Source organism: Ascaphus truei, chromosome 12 (assembly GCF_040206685.1).
Source record: "Ascaphus truei isolate aAscTru1 chromosome 12, aAscTru1.hap1, whole genome shotgun sequence".
Lineage (NCBI taxonomy): Eukaryota > Metazoa > Chordata > Amphibia > Anura > Ascaphidae > Ascaphus > Ascaphus truei.
The window spans coordinates 48814127-48833136 of NC_134494.1; the positions used below are offsets into that span (position 1 = coordinate 48814127).

Genomic DNA, 19010 nt, shown 5'->3' on the forward strand with positions numbered 1-19010 from the left:
AAGGAAACAGGATGCAAAAAAACCCCCAATATATACTGTATTTCTCAATAACCAGAATGACAAGAAATTGTACAGAAAAGACAACGTGATTCAGCTTTGAATGATTTTGCCATTTCTTATGGCACGGTGGAAATGGACATTCAGGACAACGCTGGAGAGATTTCCACGGTGTTAATCCTCAGGACAGTCTGTGGTTTCACTGTAACTGAAAAAAGAAAAAAAAACATTTTAGGGGGTGGGGGGGGGGGGGGGGGGAATAGGGGCGAAACTTCTCTATAATACTCTTACTGATAATGCAATCCTTTGATTCAGAACAATTGAAATATATATATATAGTTCACCGAATGTTTCATATGTTAAATATCCGATTGCTTTTAATGGCCTTGTTTTTCTTGCATCAGATGCCTTTACGGTATTTGCAAAGGTTTCGCAGTTGGGAAATTACAACAGCAATATTTTCATTTTAACATGAAAATCATCAGTAAGGAAACAATTGCACTTTTTCAAGGTGGTAATTCTGGAAAGCTGGTCTCCGCGTTCACGTTTAGGTTCTCATGTTTAAAACTCACTTTTTTTCCTCTGAAAGCGGTGTCTTCGCCAAAACCTCATGCTAATTATCGGTCTGGAGTCGGTTTTCTCAATGACGGTCGCCTCCACTCGTACTAGGTCTCTCCTGTGTGAACCCCCATAATAGATTAAAGCAATTTTCATACAGCACAAGTGCATGCAAAAGAGTAGCACTCTAGCAGACCTTTCCTAAAGGTCACCTTGGGAAATGTCCACGGGACCGAAATGTTGGTGATAAATAACCGCATCTTGAATTGAATCAGGAGTGCTACTGTTCTTTAACATCTACTATGAGACATACAAGCACATATGTTATGCCTCTCGTTCTTACACAGTAGCCTGCAATACAATCGTTGGAAACTTGTGCAGACAACACGCATTGCAATCCATTTTCTCCTGTGTAGCACTCGCTCGCACAAAAGCATTTAAATACACACAGAGCCATACTTCATTGTGAAACACTCCCACAAGATGGCGGCTGTCCGGTCTTGTGCACATGGAAATGGGAAACACACGGCACAACGGATTTAGCAATTATCTCATTTATTTAAGCCAGAAACAACACAACGTTTCGACCTAGTGGTCTTTGTCAAGTGAACTGAAGTGCCACTTCAATTCACTTGACAAAGACCACTAGATCGAAACGTTGTGTTGTTTCTGGCTTAAATAAAACTAGATAATTACTAAATCCGTTGTGCCATGCGTTTCCCATTTCCATGTGCTGCTGGAGTATCTGCAGGCTTCCATTTATTCGTTGGGGCACCGGTAATAGTATTATTTTTGTTTACCATTTTTGCTTGGTGTGCAGCATCTACCTAATTTCAGTCTTGTGCACATAAACACACAGTAAGATCCTAATTACAGGCTCCTTTGAAAAGTTCACAGGAGCGATGGAACCGACAAAATGTCCCGGTATGTTTTGACGTCTGCAACTTATTTGGATGCATTGATATGTTCAAAAGACAGTGGAGGGTTTGACATGTAAAATACACTGTGAAGTAAATGCAGATCTTACCCGAGAAGAGGTTTTCCAATGAGCGTGAAATTATCACTGCCAACAAGTAATACCTAAATAATGAACAGTACTTTAGTTATATTTCGAGATAAGGACAAGAAGGCGCAGACAGTTACTGGAGAGCCTCAATTCCACGCAGATCCCGAATATGCTAAACTTGGGATTGGGTTACAGTCTTAAATAAATGGGAATCACAAATAATATTGTAAACAGCACTTTATTTAAAAATACACATTAAAGAATATCCTATCTGAATACATATACTCTTGTAGTGCCCTGATGACATTCAGGGGACATTGTAATGACCAGCCCACTGATGGCTCTCTTAATAATCACATGGCGTTCATTGACCATGCCATTTTTGCTTGTACCCAAGTCAAGTTGAAACCCCTGCTCCCAGAGAACCTCAACTGTGATCAGAATTAGAGAGGACGACTTCCTCTTGAGATCAAATTGAAGCGTTACTGACCTTCTGGCAAGGACACAGTTAATAATGTACATTACACTGGCTTACAAATATAGTCCCCCGTGCGATTTAGTTAACACGTCACGATGGCCTCTGTCACTTCTACAGCTGGCGGTATTGTAACCCACTAGCCTTACCTGGTGCGAGGCTTACCTTTTCTAGTCTGATTCGGTCTCCGCATTCAGCATCTACGGAGGCTGTAATTAAAATGAGGTCTTCGTTGGTTACTTTCCATTGTCTACTTGCAAAATAGACCACAGCAAAAAGTCTCCCAAATTGTCCAGTTGCAATTAGGTTATTTATTTTCGTGACAAGATCTATGAAAAAAATTAAAAGCAATGCAGACGTGTTAGGAGATGAGTTGTAGTGTGTTACTCGGGCGCTAGATGTGTTAGGAGATGCAGATCAGTTCTCATTATCGGTTACGTTAAAGCAGAATTCCCCCAAGTGTTCTTTTAGTATTCTGAGCCTGGAAGGAACTGAACATTCAACTGGACGTGCTGCTTACAATGCAGTCTCTGCTGAAACAGTCAGGCCCATGTTTGCAAGCGGTGCTAAGCCATAAGACACCTCCAGTGGCAGGAATGGACCTTACTTATTCAAGTCATTTTCTAGAAAGCAATATTCACCTCCTGTAAATGTTATAACAATTAACAGGTGACTTTATCTGCACATTGTATTTCTTCCATTCCATAATCACAAGGAGACTGGAGAATTGTATTGTATGTCTTTATTTATATAGCGCCATAAATGTACATAGCGCTTCACAGTAGTAATACATATCATATAAATAACAAATAATATAAATAACAGATCATGGGAATAAGTGCATGGGAATGCACTTGAAGACTGTTTTTTTTACAATACCATGAGGTTAAAGGAGCAGTTACTTAAAAATAAAGGGTTAAAACATTTTTGTTATTTATTTTTGTACACATGGAAGCAGGAGGTCTCTGGAGTATAAACGCATCAATTTTAGCACTGGGGACCCCTGGGGCCCACAAGTTACATACCTGAAATGTTGGTACCGTCGCAGGGAAACAAAACAGGGAATTAAATGTACTGCGACATGTGGGCCAAAAGGAAGCCACCGTGTCATCCCTTTTGGCTTCCCATTGGCCCACATGACGCAGGGTATTTAAATAAAACACACACACGTTCCCGGTATGTCCCACCAGGGGGTTCCCAGCGGTCCAGAACATTCGGATGCAGCTGTTTTGCAATGTCCTCACCCTTCAGTTACATAGTAGATGAGGTTGAAAAAAAGACATACAGCCATCAAGTTCAACCTATGCTACATTTAGACGACAGATACTTTATCCTATATCTGTTCTTACTGTATATTGTATAAAGCCCCATTCTTGGTATTTGTATTTCTTTTTGAGAACTGGAAACTGCGATCTCATCTGTAACCTGGGGAGGACCATCATAATGGAAGCCCTCTGGTATCTGGAAATAATCATGTTCAAATAACTGTCTCGCTGGGTTAGAAGAGGGCAATATTTCCACAGCACACCAGCGAGTGTAAGCATGGAGACATGAACTTCTCCGTCACCTAGCAATGACCTATGTAGTGAGACGTCCTGACTTTCACCAAAGAGACTTTAATTGAACCATTATAAAGTTGACTACAAAGCACTAATGAAGACCTCACCGTGTGTCCCTCAGACCCTTGTAACCACGTGACTGAGCCCTAGCACTGATAATAAAAGCAGATGACTTCAGTGCTACAACAACTTTCATGTAACCACCATATGAAGTCTCCCTCATTAACCTTACCTTTTAAAAAAAAAGCATGCGTTTCCCCCTGCCGTTCTCCGAGGCTTACTACTCCATCACCTAACCCGTTGTGTCCCCACCCAGTCGCCATTAATTCATTTGACAACTGACCTGTGTGGTGCTTTTCCTCTTCAGCGATGTCTGGCAGTTTCGTTTCCGTCCATGGTGGTTCAGATAAAGATGTTTTGGGAACACGGCTATGGGAAGAATAGGATGAATATAAAAAGGTACACTTTAGTAAAGTTTATTAAGAGGTGCAGAGCCAATTAGCAACAAATTGCAGAGTGCAGAAAAGTGAAAGCAATCGGCTATGTAACACCTTGACCATAAACAGCATTTGTTTTCATAATTTGACACACTTTTAATGCAAATGTATAGACCAGGGGTGCGCAAGCTTCCCCCCGTGCACACCCCTGCCTACTCTCCTTTACGGCTCGTGCCCCCCCTCCACCACAGCGTCAAATGAAGCGAAAGGTAATGTGACAATGTTGCCATGGTAACGTAATGTCACGTGACCCTGAGGCGTCATTTGCCGTTGGGTTACCATGACAAAGCGTCGCGGTAAGGCAAGTGTGTTATAGGGGCCATCCGGTCCCACGGCATTTGATTTAAATGCCTAGAGGGAGAGTGCGGGACCTCTAGAATGCGCCCCCCCCTCCCAGTTTTCCAACCCTGGTATAGACTGCAACCAAAGAGCACTAACATTTTCATAGAATAGGACGGGGGGGGAAATATATACACCCCACTTTTGATATGGACTAGATCAGGAGTAGACAACACCAGTTCTCAAGGGCCACCAACAGGTCAGGTTTCCCAGGCTCTCTCTGCTTCAGCACAGATGGTTTAATTCATTTGAGCCACCTGTGCTAAAGCAGGGATATCCTGAAAACCTGACCTGTTAAGAGGCCTTTGAAGACTGGAGTTGGCCGCTCGAAATCTTTTAAACTTTTCTGCGTAATGATTTAATTTTAAACGGCATTTGCAGATGAAGTGGCGATCTCACCGACGGGGAAGAACACGGATCACAGGGCTGGTTTGCTACCAACTGGGCTACATTCTCCTGCTGAGCGGCAACTGTTCCATTTATTATATTCAAAATCATTCCCTTTCAGACCGAGTTACAAAGGAAAAGGTCCAGCTAAAAAGAAGAAGAGCTGTGTGTCTCCACTGTGGAGTTATACGCCCTTTACAAAAAAAGGAGACGCGACACGATGAGCTCTCTACAAAAAGAAATCATTTAGAAACCTGGGAACATTGCTTAGTCAGAAATAATCCACACTGCCTCGTTGGCGAATATAGAATAAGGCGACAAAAAGATACAGAATACCTAGTAACACGTTTAACGTTAGTTTCATAGTTAGAAGGTCTGCTGTCCAACGTTCTGACTCTTCAATGCGAGTTATCGCACAAAACGAAGCACTGAACACGTGTGATCTCCTTAACCATCGTTTTCATTAGCACTACTGTTCAATAAGGCGTTAACGCGATGTATTAACGGGTGCAATAACGCCTGCTACACCTGTAGCATGCGACGTATATAAAATCAAATATACAGCAAGTGGGATCACAAGGAATAACGGCGGACGCGTTGTGGGCGCCAAACCGTGGCGCTTTCTCAAAGCTTTTGTGAATTCTGTAACTGTGTGTTATATTATAATAGGATATGTTGTATTATCTATGGGAACAACGTCGTGCAGCTACATCTGTAGGTTATTGAATGTGGGTTACGTCTTACAAGATAAATGCAAAACGTTTGCACATTTTCTGGTTGTGGATAATGAAAATGAGTTGAATTGTATTATAAAACATTCCCAAATGAGGATGTGAAACGTACCTCGGCTGCAGTGAGGAATTACACGAGGACAGACATCGAACACCAGGTCGAAACAAGGCGACTAAAAGTGTGAAAAAAAAAACACAACACGGAGACAAGATTAATTAAAGCACGTTCAAACTAATTTTGCTATCGTGACTGACATTGAAACAACAGGCAGATATCTGCATAACAGATAACACAATCAGTGCTATTTTGTGATATTGCACATGAAAACACATGAACACACATTTAAAGTGGTCCATTTGTTCTGGAATTCTAGTTTTTAATATGTACAACCTTATTTTGGGAATGAAATATTTTTTTTTATTATTATAGACCACCTTAAACTATGTTCTGCATGTATAGTGCTAATTGAAACAGGCATACCAGGTAAAATAGTATGTTAAATGTATGTTTATAAAGGGTAGTCTCGTTAAAAAAAAAAAAAAAAACACCATAGCTTACTTTAATGTCTTTGATTTTATGGAATTGCGGATACTAGAAAATAAAAAGTAACACTTCCAGTTTTGGCCACAACCTTATCCTCAAGATACAGCAGAACCCTGTATGGACGAGCTCCGTTAACACCGTCACATAGGGTCGCCAGGTGTCCAGATTGAACGGGAATGTGCTGTATGTTGACACTTTGTCCAGTAAAAAAATTAGAGGTAATAATGGACATGTATGTGTCCGGCATTGCCTCTCTGGGCATAATTACCTGACCTGCTTCGGGATTTCCCCAAGCAGGGCTTTTGCTAGGGGGGCTGGGTAATGCAGCCAATCAGGAATTGGTTTCAGGAGCCTGGGGGTGGGGCTAAGGAGAGGAGCAAATAGCATGGAGAGGAGAGGTGAGGTGAGGTGAGGTGAGTGTGTCGAACCTTTCCCCATTGTGTCCAGTATTTTTGGAGAAGCCGCCTGGCAACCCTAGTCACAGACACTTTATTTGCAATGTCAATGTGGGCTTACAGGAGTTTGACAACTGCCAATTACAGTAGAATGGATTTCTAAATAGTACGACAGCTTGACCGGCTCTATGGACATACGTGGTCTGACAGCTTGACCAGTTTTGGGTGATAACCCAATAGCTTGCCCAACTTTAGATGACACCCCAATAGCTTGAACCGGCATCAAGGGACGCCCCAATTATTTATTTATTTATAAAATATTTTACCAGGAAGTAATACATTGAGAGTTACCTCTCGTTTTCAAGTATGTCCTGGGCACAGCGTTAAGACAAATAATACCTGGTTACAAATACAGTTACATAAATGAACAGGGTATACATTATATACAAGACATTGCGTGCACAGAGATAATATATATTATGGGCGTATGAAACAGTTACAGACCAGATTAAAATGTGAGACAGCCTTAGATTTGAAAGAACTTAAACTGGTTGCGGCTGTGAGAGTCTCTGGTAGGTTGTTCCAGTTTTGGGGTGCACGGTACGAGAAGGAGGAACGGCCGGATACTTTGTTGAGCCTTGGGACCATGAACAGTCTTTTGGAGTCAGATCCAATAGCTTGAACCGGCATCAAGGGACGCCCCAATAGCTTGACCAGCATCAAGGGACAACCCCAATAGCTTGACCAGCATCAAGGGACAACCCCAATAGCTTGAAAAGCATCAAGGGACAACCCCAATAGCTTGAACCGGCATCAAGGGACGACCCAATAGCTTGAACCGGCATCAAAGGACGCACCAATAGCTTGACCAGCATCAAGGGACACCCCCAATAGCTTGAACCGGCATCAAGGGACGCCCCAATAGCTTGAACCGGCATCAAGGGACGCCCCAATAGCTTGACCCGCATCAAGGGACAACCCCAATAGCTTGACCAGCATCAAGGGACAACCCCAATAGCTTGACCAGCATGAAGGGACAACCCCAATAGCTTGACCAGCATCAAGGGACAACCCCAATAGCTTGAAAAGCATCAAGGGACAACCCCAATAGCTTGAACCGGCATCAAGGGACGACCCAATAGCTTGAACCGGCATCAAGGGACGCCCCAATAGCTTGACCAGCATCAAGGGACAACCCCAATAGCTTGACCAGCATGAAGGGACAACCCCAATAGCTTGACCAGCATGAAGGGACAACCCCAATAGCTTGACCAGCATCAAGGGACAACCCCAATAGCTTGAAAAGCATCAAGGGACAACCCCAATAGCTTGAACCGGCATCAAGGGACGACCCAATAGCTTGAACCGGCATCAAGGGACGCCCCAATAGCTTGACCAGCATCAAGGGACAACCCCAATAGCTTGAACCGGCATCAAGGGACGCCCCAATAGCTTGAACCGGCATCAAGGGACGCCCCAATAGCTTCACCAGCATCAAGGGACAACCCCAATAGCTTGACCAGCATCAAGGGTCAACCCCAATAGCTTGACCAGCATCAAGGGACAACCCCAATAGCTTGACCAGCATCAAGGGACAACCCCAATAGCTTGACCAGCATCAAGGGACAACCCCAATAGCTTGACCAGCATCAAGGGACAACCCCAATAGCTTGGCTAGCCTCAATGGACACCCCAATGGCTTTACCAGTCTCAAGGGACGCCCCAATAGCTTGACCGCCGGTGGCACTCCAGGGGTTAAATCTGTGACCTTACACTGTGGGCAGAGGACGGAAGGTCACCTTCCCCACCCCCTCACCTGCTGCTGAGGCCCGAGTACCGCTCCCGTAACCGGTTAGCAGACTCCTCGCCGCCCGTCCGCACGCAGCATAACCCGCCATCTCTTTCTCCCCTCCCCCTTTCCGCCACCGCGAGGAGGAGGAATCGCTGGGGGAGGAATCGCTGCGCTGAACGGTTTCCGCCCGGGAACAGCGAGCGCTGAACACAAGGTTCCGGCTGCCAGCTGCAGGAGGAAACACGGATGTGTGGGAGTGGGGCTGGTAAGTGACGTGTTCACTTGGTGCTGGGGACTTGAGCCGGGGAGCAGTGCAAGGGGTGACAAGAGGTGACAAGATACAAATACCCCATATAAATAATAATAATGCATCTCTGTATACTAATCCTAATAATAATGCATCTCTGTATACTAATCCTAATAATAATGCATCTCTGTATACTAATCCTAATAATAATGCATCTCTGTATACTAATCCTAATAATAATGCATCTCTGTATACTAATCCTAATAATAATGCATCTCTGTATAATAGTCCTAATAATAATGCATCTCTGTATAATAGTCCTAATAATAATGCATCTCTGTATAATAGTCCTAATAATAATAATAATGTTTCTCTGTGCCTGTGTTTCAGAGCTGGATGGAGGCCTTTGTGACCAGTCACCTGGAGCTGCTGAAAGTGGAGAGAGAGGCTGAGATAGAAGAGACCAGGTGGGATTTAGCTGCTCTTTGTTTTATTCATAACAGGACAAAACGGTGACAACCCTATATACAAAAACACAGTCACTGCAGCTAGTACACTCACATGCTTGTCACTTGGTGAAAACAGGACGGTTTAAACCAGGTAACCACGCAGTGCCTGGGAACCAAAAGGGGGGAGGGTGATATTAACCACTGCTGTGCCTGGCAGCAAGGTGAGGGGGGGGATAGATACTAACCACTGCAGTGCCCGGCAGCCAGGTGAGGGGGGGGGGGATAGATATTAACCACTGCAGTGCCTGGCAGCCAGGGGACCAGAGGGGGTAAGGGATACTAACCACTGCAGTGCCTGGCAGCCAGGGGACCAGAGGGGGGAAGGGATACTAACCACTGCAGTGCCTGGCAGCCACGGGACCAGAGGGAGTGGGAGTACTAACCACTGCAGTGCCTGGCAGCCACGGGACCAGAGGGAGTAGGAGTACTAACCACTGCAGTGCCTGGCAGCCACGGGACCAGAGGGAGTAGGAGTACTAACCACTGCAGTGCCTGGCAGCCACGGGACCAGAGGGAGTAGGAGTACTAACCACTACAGTGCCAGTGGGGTAGGGGAGGGGGGATAGAGATGCTACCAACTCATGCAGTGCCAGACAGCCAGGAGCATGTGGAAAGAGAGCAAAGATGGGCAGTAGGGTGGGGGGGGAGGGGGAGTTGGATTGGATTCATAAAACAATTCCTATGGTAAGGGGTTTGCTCACTGCTATACTAACCCCTGGAGTGCCTAGCAGCCAAGGCCATGGGAGAAGAGATGGCGAGTGCCAGGGGGAAAGGAGGGAATTGCTGGGGAATGAGAGGTAATGAAACAATTCTTGAGTTGAATCCTGTAAGACGGTTGCATACGGCTAGTTTAACCCCTGCAGTGCCTGGGGGTGCTGGGAAGGGGTTATTGGGACAAATATCCTTATAATGGAATTTAATGAATAAATGAATTCTGTAAGAAAGTTAGTCTGTTCTATTTAACCCCTGCAGTGCCAAGCGTTGATGGAGATGGGTGTGGATGTAATTTATTTATATATATATTCGGAGTGTTTTGAATCCAGTAAGAAGGTTGCAAACTGGCACATTAACCCTTTCGGTGCCAAAAGCCTTGCGCCCCCCCCCCCCCCCTTTCCCTCTTCGGAGTCTCTTCATCCATTCCGCTGCCTGCAAACCCGTTGCGGTGGAATATAGTAACTTGGAGAGCAAAGTGTTGGCAGTGAAAGGGTTACATCGCTTGCTAACATAACATGGCTCTGTCTGTTTGCAAAGTACAAACGTCCTCCTTTTCTGCATCAAGTATGTTTTTATAATGATTTCCTTTTCAGCGGCCAGGGACAGGCTGTTTGTAACAATAATAAGGTCCGAATGATGCTGTTTGTGTGTTGCAGGGCCTGGCGGGAAAATGTCGCATTAAAGGAACTGCAGCGTAAAGGCGTCTGCCTGCTCAAGCTTCAGGTAGCAAATCAAAGGACTGGGCTGTACGGGCGTCTACTTGTAACGTTTACACCCAGGAAGTATGATTCTGACGCAGTGTTACCGAGTAACCACTTCGGATCAGGTACACATGGCCAACCCCTTACCCCCTCCCGGGGCAACTTCCACACCTGCTCGCGGGGCCCCAGGTACCCTCTGTGAGTGCAGGTGTTCCCCCACCCCCCAAGTTAAAATTCCTAAGGGAGTGGGGGAGGGGGGGTGGATTGAGTGAGATGGGGATGATGGGGGGAGGGGATTGAGGGGAAAATTGAGGGAGATGGGGAGGGGGTGGGAATTTAAGCAGCTCTTGCCTGCATCATCTGTGTACTTTCATTTACTACTAAAGGATGATTTTTATATACATATATACAAATTGTTTTGTAAACAGCGCTAAGTGTAGGCAGGGAGGTCCGGCAAACGCTTATTAACACTAAAGTGGTCCGTCATGTAGACCAGTTTAAGAACCCCTGAAATCTCTAATATCGCATGGACATCAAACACCAATCTGTATTCTTCACCAGCACTGGGAGACATTCTCCGGCCTAGGCTATCCCGAGTGTGAACCTTCATGTCATCAAGCCCCCCAATGCACTTTGCAACGTCACCCTGCATTTCCCCAAGGGAAGTCATGTGACCTCCTGAAATGCGTTAGGGTGCCCCCCCCTCCCCCCAACAACACTTCATAACAAAAGGAAGCCTTGATTGATGATTCATAAACATACCGGTATATATCTGCCGGTGACTACAGATCCAGATATGCCTCTTTTTTTTAACCTCAAATAGAAGCTCAAAGTTTAGCAGGCATATTGATTGCGAAGAAATGCTGCTTCATTGTTCTCCGCAGAGTCAGTTATATTGTACGGAGCTTTCCAAACCTCCATAGCTTTAATTTTTCAAGGCCACAGTGCATTTGCAGAAGGAACGTAAACTATCATTCAATCTATGAATTAACCTTTCTGCAGATCCCATGAAAGGCATCGCAACGGAAAACGAATCTACATGACCTCAAATATGAACGATCGCTTGAATTAATTCTGCGGCAGTGACTCTTTTGTAACCTAAAAAAAAAAAAAAAAAGATTCTAGAATTCAATCTGTACATGTCTTTTAATGACTGTTTAATGTCATCTTAATGTGTATGCTTTTGTGTAGTCCATACTTTACCTGGATACACATTAGTTATAATATTAGCTGTTATGTCATATTTGTGTCTCATCTCTGAGTCATTGCAAGGAATGTAACATGCATGTAAGGCCACCAATCTGTATGTGCACTGAGTGTAAGGCCACCAATCTGTATGTGCACTGAGTGTAAGGCCACCAATCTGTATGTGCACTGAATGTAAGGCCACCAATCTGTATGTGCACTGAGTGTAAGGCCACCAATCTGTATGTGCACTGAGTGTAAGGCCACCAATCTGTATGTGCACTGAGTGTAAGGCCACCAATCTGTATGTGCACTGAGTGTAAGGCCACCAATCTGTATGTGCACTGAGTGTAAGGCCACCAATCTGTATGTGCACTGAATGTAAGGCCACCAATCTGTATGTGCGCTGAGTGTAAGGCCACCAATCTGTATGTGCGCTGAGTGTAAGGCCACCAATCTGTATGTGCGCTGAGTGTAAGGCCACCAATCTGTATGTGCGCTGAGTGTAAGGCCACCAATCTGTATGTGCGCTGAGTGTAAGGCCACCAATCTGTATGTGCGCTGAGTGTAAGGCCACCAATCTGTATGTGCGCTGAGTGTAAGGCCACCAATCTGTATGTGCACTGAGTGTAAGGCCACCAATCTGTATGTGCACTGAGTGTAAGGCCACCAATCTGTATGTGCACTGAGTGTAAAGCCACCAATCTGTATGTGCACTGAGTGTAAAGTCACCAATCTGTATGTGCGCCAAGTGTAAGGCCACCAATCTGTATGTGCACTGAGTGTAAGGCCACCAATCTGTATGTGCACCGAGTGTAAGGCCACCAATCTGTATGTGCACTGAGTGTAAGGCCACCAATCTGTATGTGTACTGAGTGTATCTCCATTGTTAATGGTTCTCTTCTGGGTCTCTTGTAGGTGACATTGTTGGACTCTATGAATCAAACAGTCCCAGTGACCCACTTGCTACAGGAATCGTGGCTGGCATTACCCAGAAGGTGGTGAATGTCGCCTTCGATGAATCCCACAATGACCTGTTAAACCTGGGTGCTACAAACACCTACAGACTTCTGAAATTAGCCAACGACGTCACCTACAAAAGAATTAAAAAGTAGGTGCCTTGTTTCTGGTCTTATTTCTATACATTTATGAAATGTCTTCTTTTTTTTAATGTATTGTTATTTAGCACATGGGGGCTCAATTCAAGCCCACCCCAACAGGTCAGGTTTTCTGGATATCCCTGTTTCAGCACAGGTGGCTCAATCGGCACCTGCTTCAGCACAGGTGGCTCAATCAGTCCCTGCTTCAACACAGGTGGATCAATCAGAGAGGCTCAGTCAAAGACTGAGCTACTGATTGAGCCACCTGTGCTGAAGCTGCGATATCCTGAAAACCAGACCTGTTGGGGGGTGGCTTGAGGGCTGGAGTTGAGCACGCTTGATTTAGCAAAGCAATAAAACAGACTGTGGCAGTGGGGGTAGCAGTGGGGGTAGCAGTGGGGGTAGCTGGCGGGCTTCCTTTCCCTAGGAACTGTGTGTAATGGGCCAAGAGGGTTAGCTCTTGGTCCCAGTATGATAATACACTGTGTTTCCATGTGACTATGTTCCCATATACGGTCCCCTGCAGGGTTATGGGCTAGGGATACATGTGTGGTTAGGATTCCCCATAGAAGATAGCTGCAGGACAGGTACTGTGGGAGCGGGAGGTGGAGGCTGGATGTTGGGGAACACATATAGTTAGTCCCATGTGTATTTGGGCAGTACTCCACTGCCCCAGAATGTATTACCAGTATTTGCCGTGATTTTCCCTTTCCGGGCATGCATTTAACCAGGGATTTCTGGTGCATGAGTATTAAGGGGGTTTTGCGGGGAAACTGTTGTCGTCAGAATGTGCATACTGGGTTGGAGACCAAAGTTTCCGGTTCCCCGGTAAATGTATCCAACAATCAGGCATGGTTTGTGGATACATGTGTGCACATTAGCCCCATCAATATCTCCCCTTAAAAACGTAACCGCGACTCACCACGAGGGTACCCTGCTTCAGCACAGCCCGGGATGGAAATTGAGCCATGATGAAATGTGTTCTAATATACTTAGAAAAGGGGGTCCCTGGTTTAGGGGGTACCCCAGGTACCAGTATGGCACCCCGCAAACAGTGTAGGCTTTGTGGGTACCCGTCTGTACATAAGGACGGGGTGGGCTATGGAAGTCCCATGTAACGTATAGCAAAAACCTGACCTGTTTAGGGGCTTTTGGGGTTCCCAGTGTCATATAGACATGAGATTTTGGGAGTGTAAGTTTTAGGTGGGATATTTGGGCGAAAATGTGTTTGTTTTGTTTGCAGGAGTTCGGGGGGCGAGTTACTGGTACCCTGATTCTCACCGGCGTGTAGGCACTATTTATGGGTATGCAGGGTGAAATACATTGGGGCTGCACAGTGACTCCCAGACTCCTGGTTTCCGAGCCCAGGTATCACAAACTAATTTCCCACACGTATATAAGGTTCCCCAAGATGTATACATTATTAAAGTATGGTTTATAGTGTGTTATACTGTATGTATAAATATCTATGCAGTCAGCCTTAGCATTTACATAGGTGCCAGGATGTCTGCATAGACATCTGAGCTCAAAGGAGAACCAGGATGTCCATAGGTGTGAGGTCATTTGGTTTAGCAGGGAGGGGCAGCGGAACAGGCCCAAAAGCCATCTTTGTTTCCACTATGGAGCCTGCCCAGCAGGAGACCATAAGTGGGCTGGGGGGAAGGTGCGGCTTGACACGCCCCTTCCTCTGACATCAGCAGCCAGGTGAGCCCCGCTCTGATTGGCTGGTGGGAAAAGTTCCCACGCTCTGAGTGGTGGGAAGTCCCTGTCCATGTTAAACATAGGACACAGAAGGCTATGGAAGGGGCTGTCGCAATCAGAGCTCTCTCTCTCATTCTTCAGACTTGCAGGTAATCTTGGGACTGGTCCCGGGAAAGGCGCCGGTAGGGGTTCCCAGGGGCTTCGCTTGCAATAGCAAAGCACTAGGCATTGAGGTGCCAGGGAATCCTAGCCTCGCTGTGGGCCAGTTCTGAGGAATGAGGTTACTGGTTCCAGGCATAGTCCAGTGACGTGGAGCGGACAGGGTAAGCGTTTTCCTGAAGCACGCGCCCTGCAACTAGGAAAGTCTAGTTTTCAGACCCCAGTAAGTGTGTATATTACATAGTTACATAGTAGATGAGGTTGAAAAAAGACGTAAGTCCATCAAGTTCAACCTATGCTAAATTCAGACAACAGATACTTTATTCTATATCTATAATTACTTATTGATCCAGAGGAAGGCAAACAAAAAACCCCATTAAGGGGAAAAATTAATTCCTTCCTGACTCCAAGAATTGGCAATCGGATTAATCCATGGATCAACATCCTTCCCATGTATACTTATTTGGTATATTCCGTTTGTATTTCATTGTGTGTACGAAGGTTTCCCCGAATAAACCTCATTTTATTCCACCATCTTGTTTTGCCTAGTGAATGATCCCAGATATAAATTTGTTAAAAGTCCTGGTCTCCCGTGACACAGACTATATATCCCTGTATGACTGATCATACTGTACATATGGGATTACAGACGGAACAATCACTTCGAAATTCACCAACCCTGAAGGCTTCTCATACGCTGTTAAGTTCTCTTTCTCGTACCCCAAGTACAGTTCACAAGGTCTGTCAGGCGCAATAAAAAATGGGTAATCCTCACCATCATAAGCCAGATAAGGGGCACAAGAAATGTTATGCATGAATTGTGATGTGTGTATTGGGAAACACGTTATTCCTTCATGCATACAGTAAGTGTACATTTATTATTCTGACAAATGACTCTGTTAAAAAAATTCAATGAATAATGTGGTGGGGGAAAAAAACAAAAATGTCAGATGGACCTGTCTCAATGTTCCCCCAGATGCCATACCTAGGCATGCCTATGTTTCCATAGGGTTCGGTGGTGCCTCAATGTTCCCCCAGATGCCATACCCAGGCATGCCTATGTCTCCATAGGGTTCGGTGGTGCCTCAATGTTCCCCCAGATGCCATACCCAGGCATGCCTATGTCTCCATAGGGTTCGGTGGTGCCTCAATGTTCCCCCAGATGCCATACCCAGGCATGCCTATGTCTCCATAGGGTTCGGTGGTGCCTCAATGTTCCCCCAGGTGCCATACCCAGGCATGCCTATGTCTCCATAGGGTTCGGTGGTAATGTCGCCGCACAATACAGGAGTTTGCTCGGGCATAAAACAAACGTGGAAACCGTTTAATCCGGCTACAGCTCTATGATTACAACCACTAGACCCCTGTTAATGCCGGGGTGCTCAACTCCAGTCCTCAAGCCCTCCCTCAAGTCTTTTCGCTACCCCCTTTGTAACTAAAGCCCTCTCCCGCCTTAACCCTTTCTCACTGACTGCCCCACACCGCTGGAATGCCCTTACCCTCAATATCCGACTGGCACCCTCTCTATCCACCTTTAATACCCATCTTAAAACACACCTGCTTAAGGAAGTATATGAGTAGCTCCGCTGGCTGATACCTTACACCTCATACATAAACCTTGGCCCCCTGCAGACGCACTTACCAGAACACTCTCCTCCTGTCTTTACGTTCTTTCTACTTACCACTTAGAGATTGTAAGCTCTTCGGGGCAGGAGTCCTCTTCCTTATGTTACTTTTATGTCTGAAGCACTTATTCCAATTATGTGTTCTTTGTATTATTGGTTATTTGATATTGTTATGTCAGTATTACTGCTGTGTAGCGCTATGTACTTTAATGGCATAAAGAGATAGATATAAGTGTACAGACATTGGATAATGGGTATACTAAATAACCAATATACAGACATCAGTAATTATAATCTATATACATTCAGCCAGATGTTTATAAAGATGGTGCAATTTGCTCCAAAAGGCGGTGCGTCACATTTTAGCCTGTCAGTTTGCGCCAGTGACGTATGAATCACGTTTTTGTTTCTTAGGTTTGGTGCAAAGGTTAACACCATGTAAACCTGGCGGATGTATTTGACGCAAAGCAAATGTAAAACTGCGCCAGTTCTAGGAGCAAATTTTGATCCCTCTGATTTATAAGGGCTGTGCTATAGTGCGCGCGCGGCAGTTTTAGTATGCTGAGGTTAGTCAGCCTTTCTATAATGTTATCATATAGATCCCCTCAATAATGCCCTCTTACATCATGCAAATATTATTCCCATGGAAGACATGGGATGTTTATCAATGATGATATAATATTCTATAACTACTGTAGATCCAGATACAGAGAACGTTATTTGGACAAATCACGGCGCCGTTTTCGTGTGCGCTGCTGTATTCCACGCGGCATTAACGCGGCCAATCGCCCCAGGCACACGTGTTTATCGCGGTTGCTTTGTTTGAATTTCATGGATTCTGTATCGGATCCGTGGCAGAAATGAATGAATTGTAATGTGTGCAGTACTGTCTTACTGTGTCAATTTCAGTGTTTAACACTAAAATGCCATTTTCGTCACTCGCATCTTAAGGCGGGAAGGGGCGGTACGGTTTAATAAATCACGCGCCATGACATGGGAATTCCGAGGTATACAACGCGTGGTGTTCGCATGGCGTCCGCTGCATCTGTATGAGCTTATTGGTGTTATGCAGAAATTAAATGACTACATTGAATGTCATGAAAGTGTCATTTAGAGGGTTATTCTGTATTGACAGAAGGGGCCATTTTCGGACGAGAATTCCTAGTGACTTCAATGGAGATTTTCATCAGAAAACAGCCGCTTGGGACTATATAGATTAAGGCCCTTAGCGTGTTCTCTTTTTGTTGTTTATCCATAGGGCTTTAACCACTCTTGGTCACTACCACTCTGGACCAGCATGCAGTTTGATTGATGTACTGTTCAGTTCTACTCATCCCTGCAGCTCAGCGCTGCCACGTAAGTCCTGCCCCCCCAGGTTGCTGCACATGTCATGTAAATTGTACATAGAAACACAGACTTTGACGGCCGAGTAGAACCACTCAACGCCCATTCTCCTATTCGCTGTAAACCCTCATACCCTATTTGAGCGATCTACGACATTTTGGTTGTGGCCGTTTTGCCGCGACCAAGTCACCACAGCCGTTTAGCCGCCATTCATCTCGCCGCCGGCCGCTTCGCCACATAGGTAAGCCATTAACCTTACCCCTTACTCTAAAATCCCTTTATACTAATGCTACCCCCTATCCTAAAACCCCTTACCTTAATCCATTACCATAAATACCTTAACCCCGTACTCTAATCCCCTATCATGAAAACCTTAACCCCTTGCCATAATTCCCTACAATAAAAACCTTAACCCCTTACCCTAAAAATCTGACCCCTTACCCTAAAATCCCCTAATGCTAAAACTACCCTCTAACCTAAATCCCCTTACCCTAATTCCCTACCAGAAAAACCTTAACCGCATAAATACCTAACCCCTTATCCTTAGCCCAATACCCTAACCGCTAAAACCCCTTTAATTAGCTTACCTTATTAGTGAAATGGCCGGCGGCGCCAGCGTGGTCACGTAAAAACATCCGATTCCGCTAGTTGAACCTTGGCTTGTGTACTATCTAGCCTTGCGTCTGTCCCAAGGAAAAGGAGGCGCTCAATAAACTTTAAAGATAGTGATACAAAATATATACACACACACAAACACACACACACACACTATATCAATAGATCCTAACAAATATGGACACGTAGATAAAGATAAGGAAAGATAAGGAAATGGACTAAAGAAACTGCCCCTTTACTCACAGATGGAAATCACAGGGACTGATACCAGCTCTCCTAGGGAGTAGGGGTGTGTGGTTGGTGCGCTAGCGGCAGGGGGTACAACGTAGGACTGAGAACCCTTCCTTCCTTGGGTAGGAAAGCAGAGTCTCAGTAGGTCCCCAGATAACATGCGCTCTCGGACCCCTACAAATAGTAATACGATGTCGCTGCACAATGGCTGTAGGTAGCAAATGAGCTAAATGGTGAGCGCTTCGGGGCAGGGACTCCTCTTCCTAATGTGTACTTTTCTGGGCGAAGCACTTATTCCCATTATGTCGCGCGTATTACTGCTTTAAAGCGCTATGTACATGGGTGCCGCTATATAAATAAAGACATACATACATAAAATAAGGAGAATTTGCGCTCATAATTAATATACTGCAGTAGTTAGTAATACCGCTTCCCCACAGATCAAGTCGCCGCTGTGAGTGCAAAAACTAGAAGGTTGAATTTCTGCATTAAAGCTGCACCTCAAGCAATATCATATCTGTGTTTTTTTATTATATATTTTAGTTCTGTACTATGAGAAAATACTTGTAACATTAAAAAAAGAAGAAAAAAACAACTCT

General features: G+C 45.1%; 2 protein-coding genes across 4 annotated transcripts in view; one reads left to right on the forward strand and one right to left on the reverse strand.

The window, feature by feature from the left end:
- Window positions 1-20: 20 nt before the first annotated feature.
- Window positions 21-8534, reverse strand: MRPL21 (mitochondrial ribosomal protein L21). Its single transcript, XM_075567648.1, has 7 exons — window positions 8305-8534; window positions 5662-5722; window positions 3939-4024; window positions 2202-2365; window positions 1583-1635; window positions 570-673; window positions 21-205 (listed from the first exon to the last, which is right to left on the reverse strand). Exons 1-7 carry the CDS (start codon window positions 8384-8386, stop codon window positions 141-143), a joined length of 615 nt encoding a protein of 204 aa, XP_075423763.1. The 5' UTR covers window positions 8387-8534; the 3' UTR covers window positions 21-140.
- The window catches only part of IGHMBP2 (immunoglobulin mu DNA binding protein 2), a 31569-nt gene continuing 20995 nt past the window's right edge, over window positions 8437-19010 (forward strand). For 2 of the 3 annotated variants that reach the window (XM_075567644.1, XM_075567645.1), the window contains exons 1-5: window positions 8514-8610; window positions 8918-8994; window positions 10407-10576; window positions 12555-12747; window positions 17480-17577. In XM_075567644.1, the coding sequence (XP_075423759.1) occupies window positions 8924-8994; window positions 10407-10576; window positions 12555-12747; window positions 17480-17577 (532 nt within the window). In that variant the 5' untranslated portion in view covers window positions 8514-8610; window positions 8918-8923. Of the gene's footprint in view, window positions 8611-8917; window positions 8995-10406; window positions 10577-12554; window positions 12748-17479; window positions 17578-19010 lie in introns of all 3 variants that reach the window. The other variant, XM_075567647.1, reaches the window with a different exon arrangement.

Bases quoted from the DNA above. Each gene is read 5' to 3' on its own strand.
- MRPL21 (XM_075567648.1), bottom strand. From the start codon at position 8,386: ATGGCGGGTTATGCTGCGTGCGGACGGGCGGCGAGGAGTCTGCTAACC. The intron at 2,366-3,938 runs GTCAGTTGTCAA...TTTTTTTCATAG, and splicing joins AGAGGAAAAGCACCACACAG to ATCTTGTCACGAAAATAAAT. The intron at 206-569 runs GTGAGTTTTAAA...TTCTTTTTTCAG, and splicing joins CCGCTTTCAGAGGAAAAAAA to TTACAGTGAAACCACAGACT.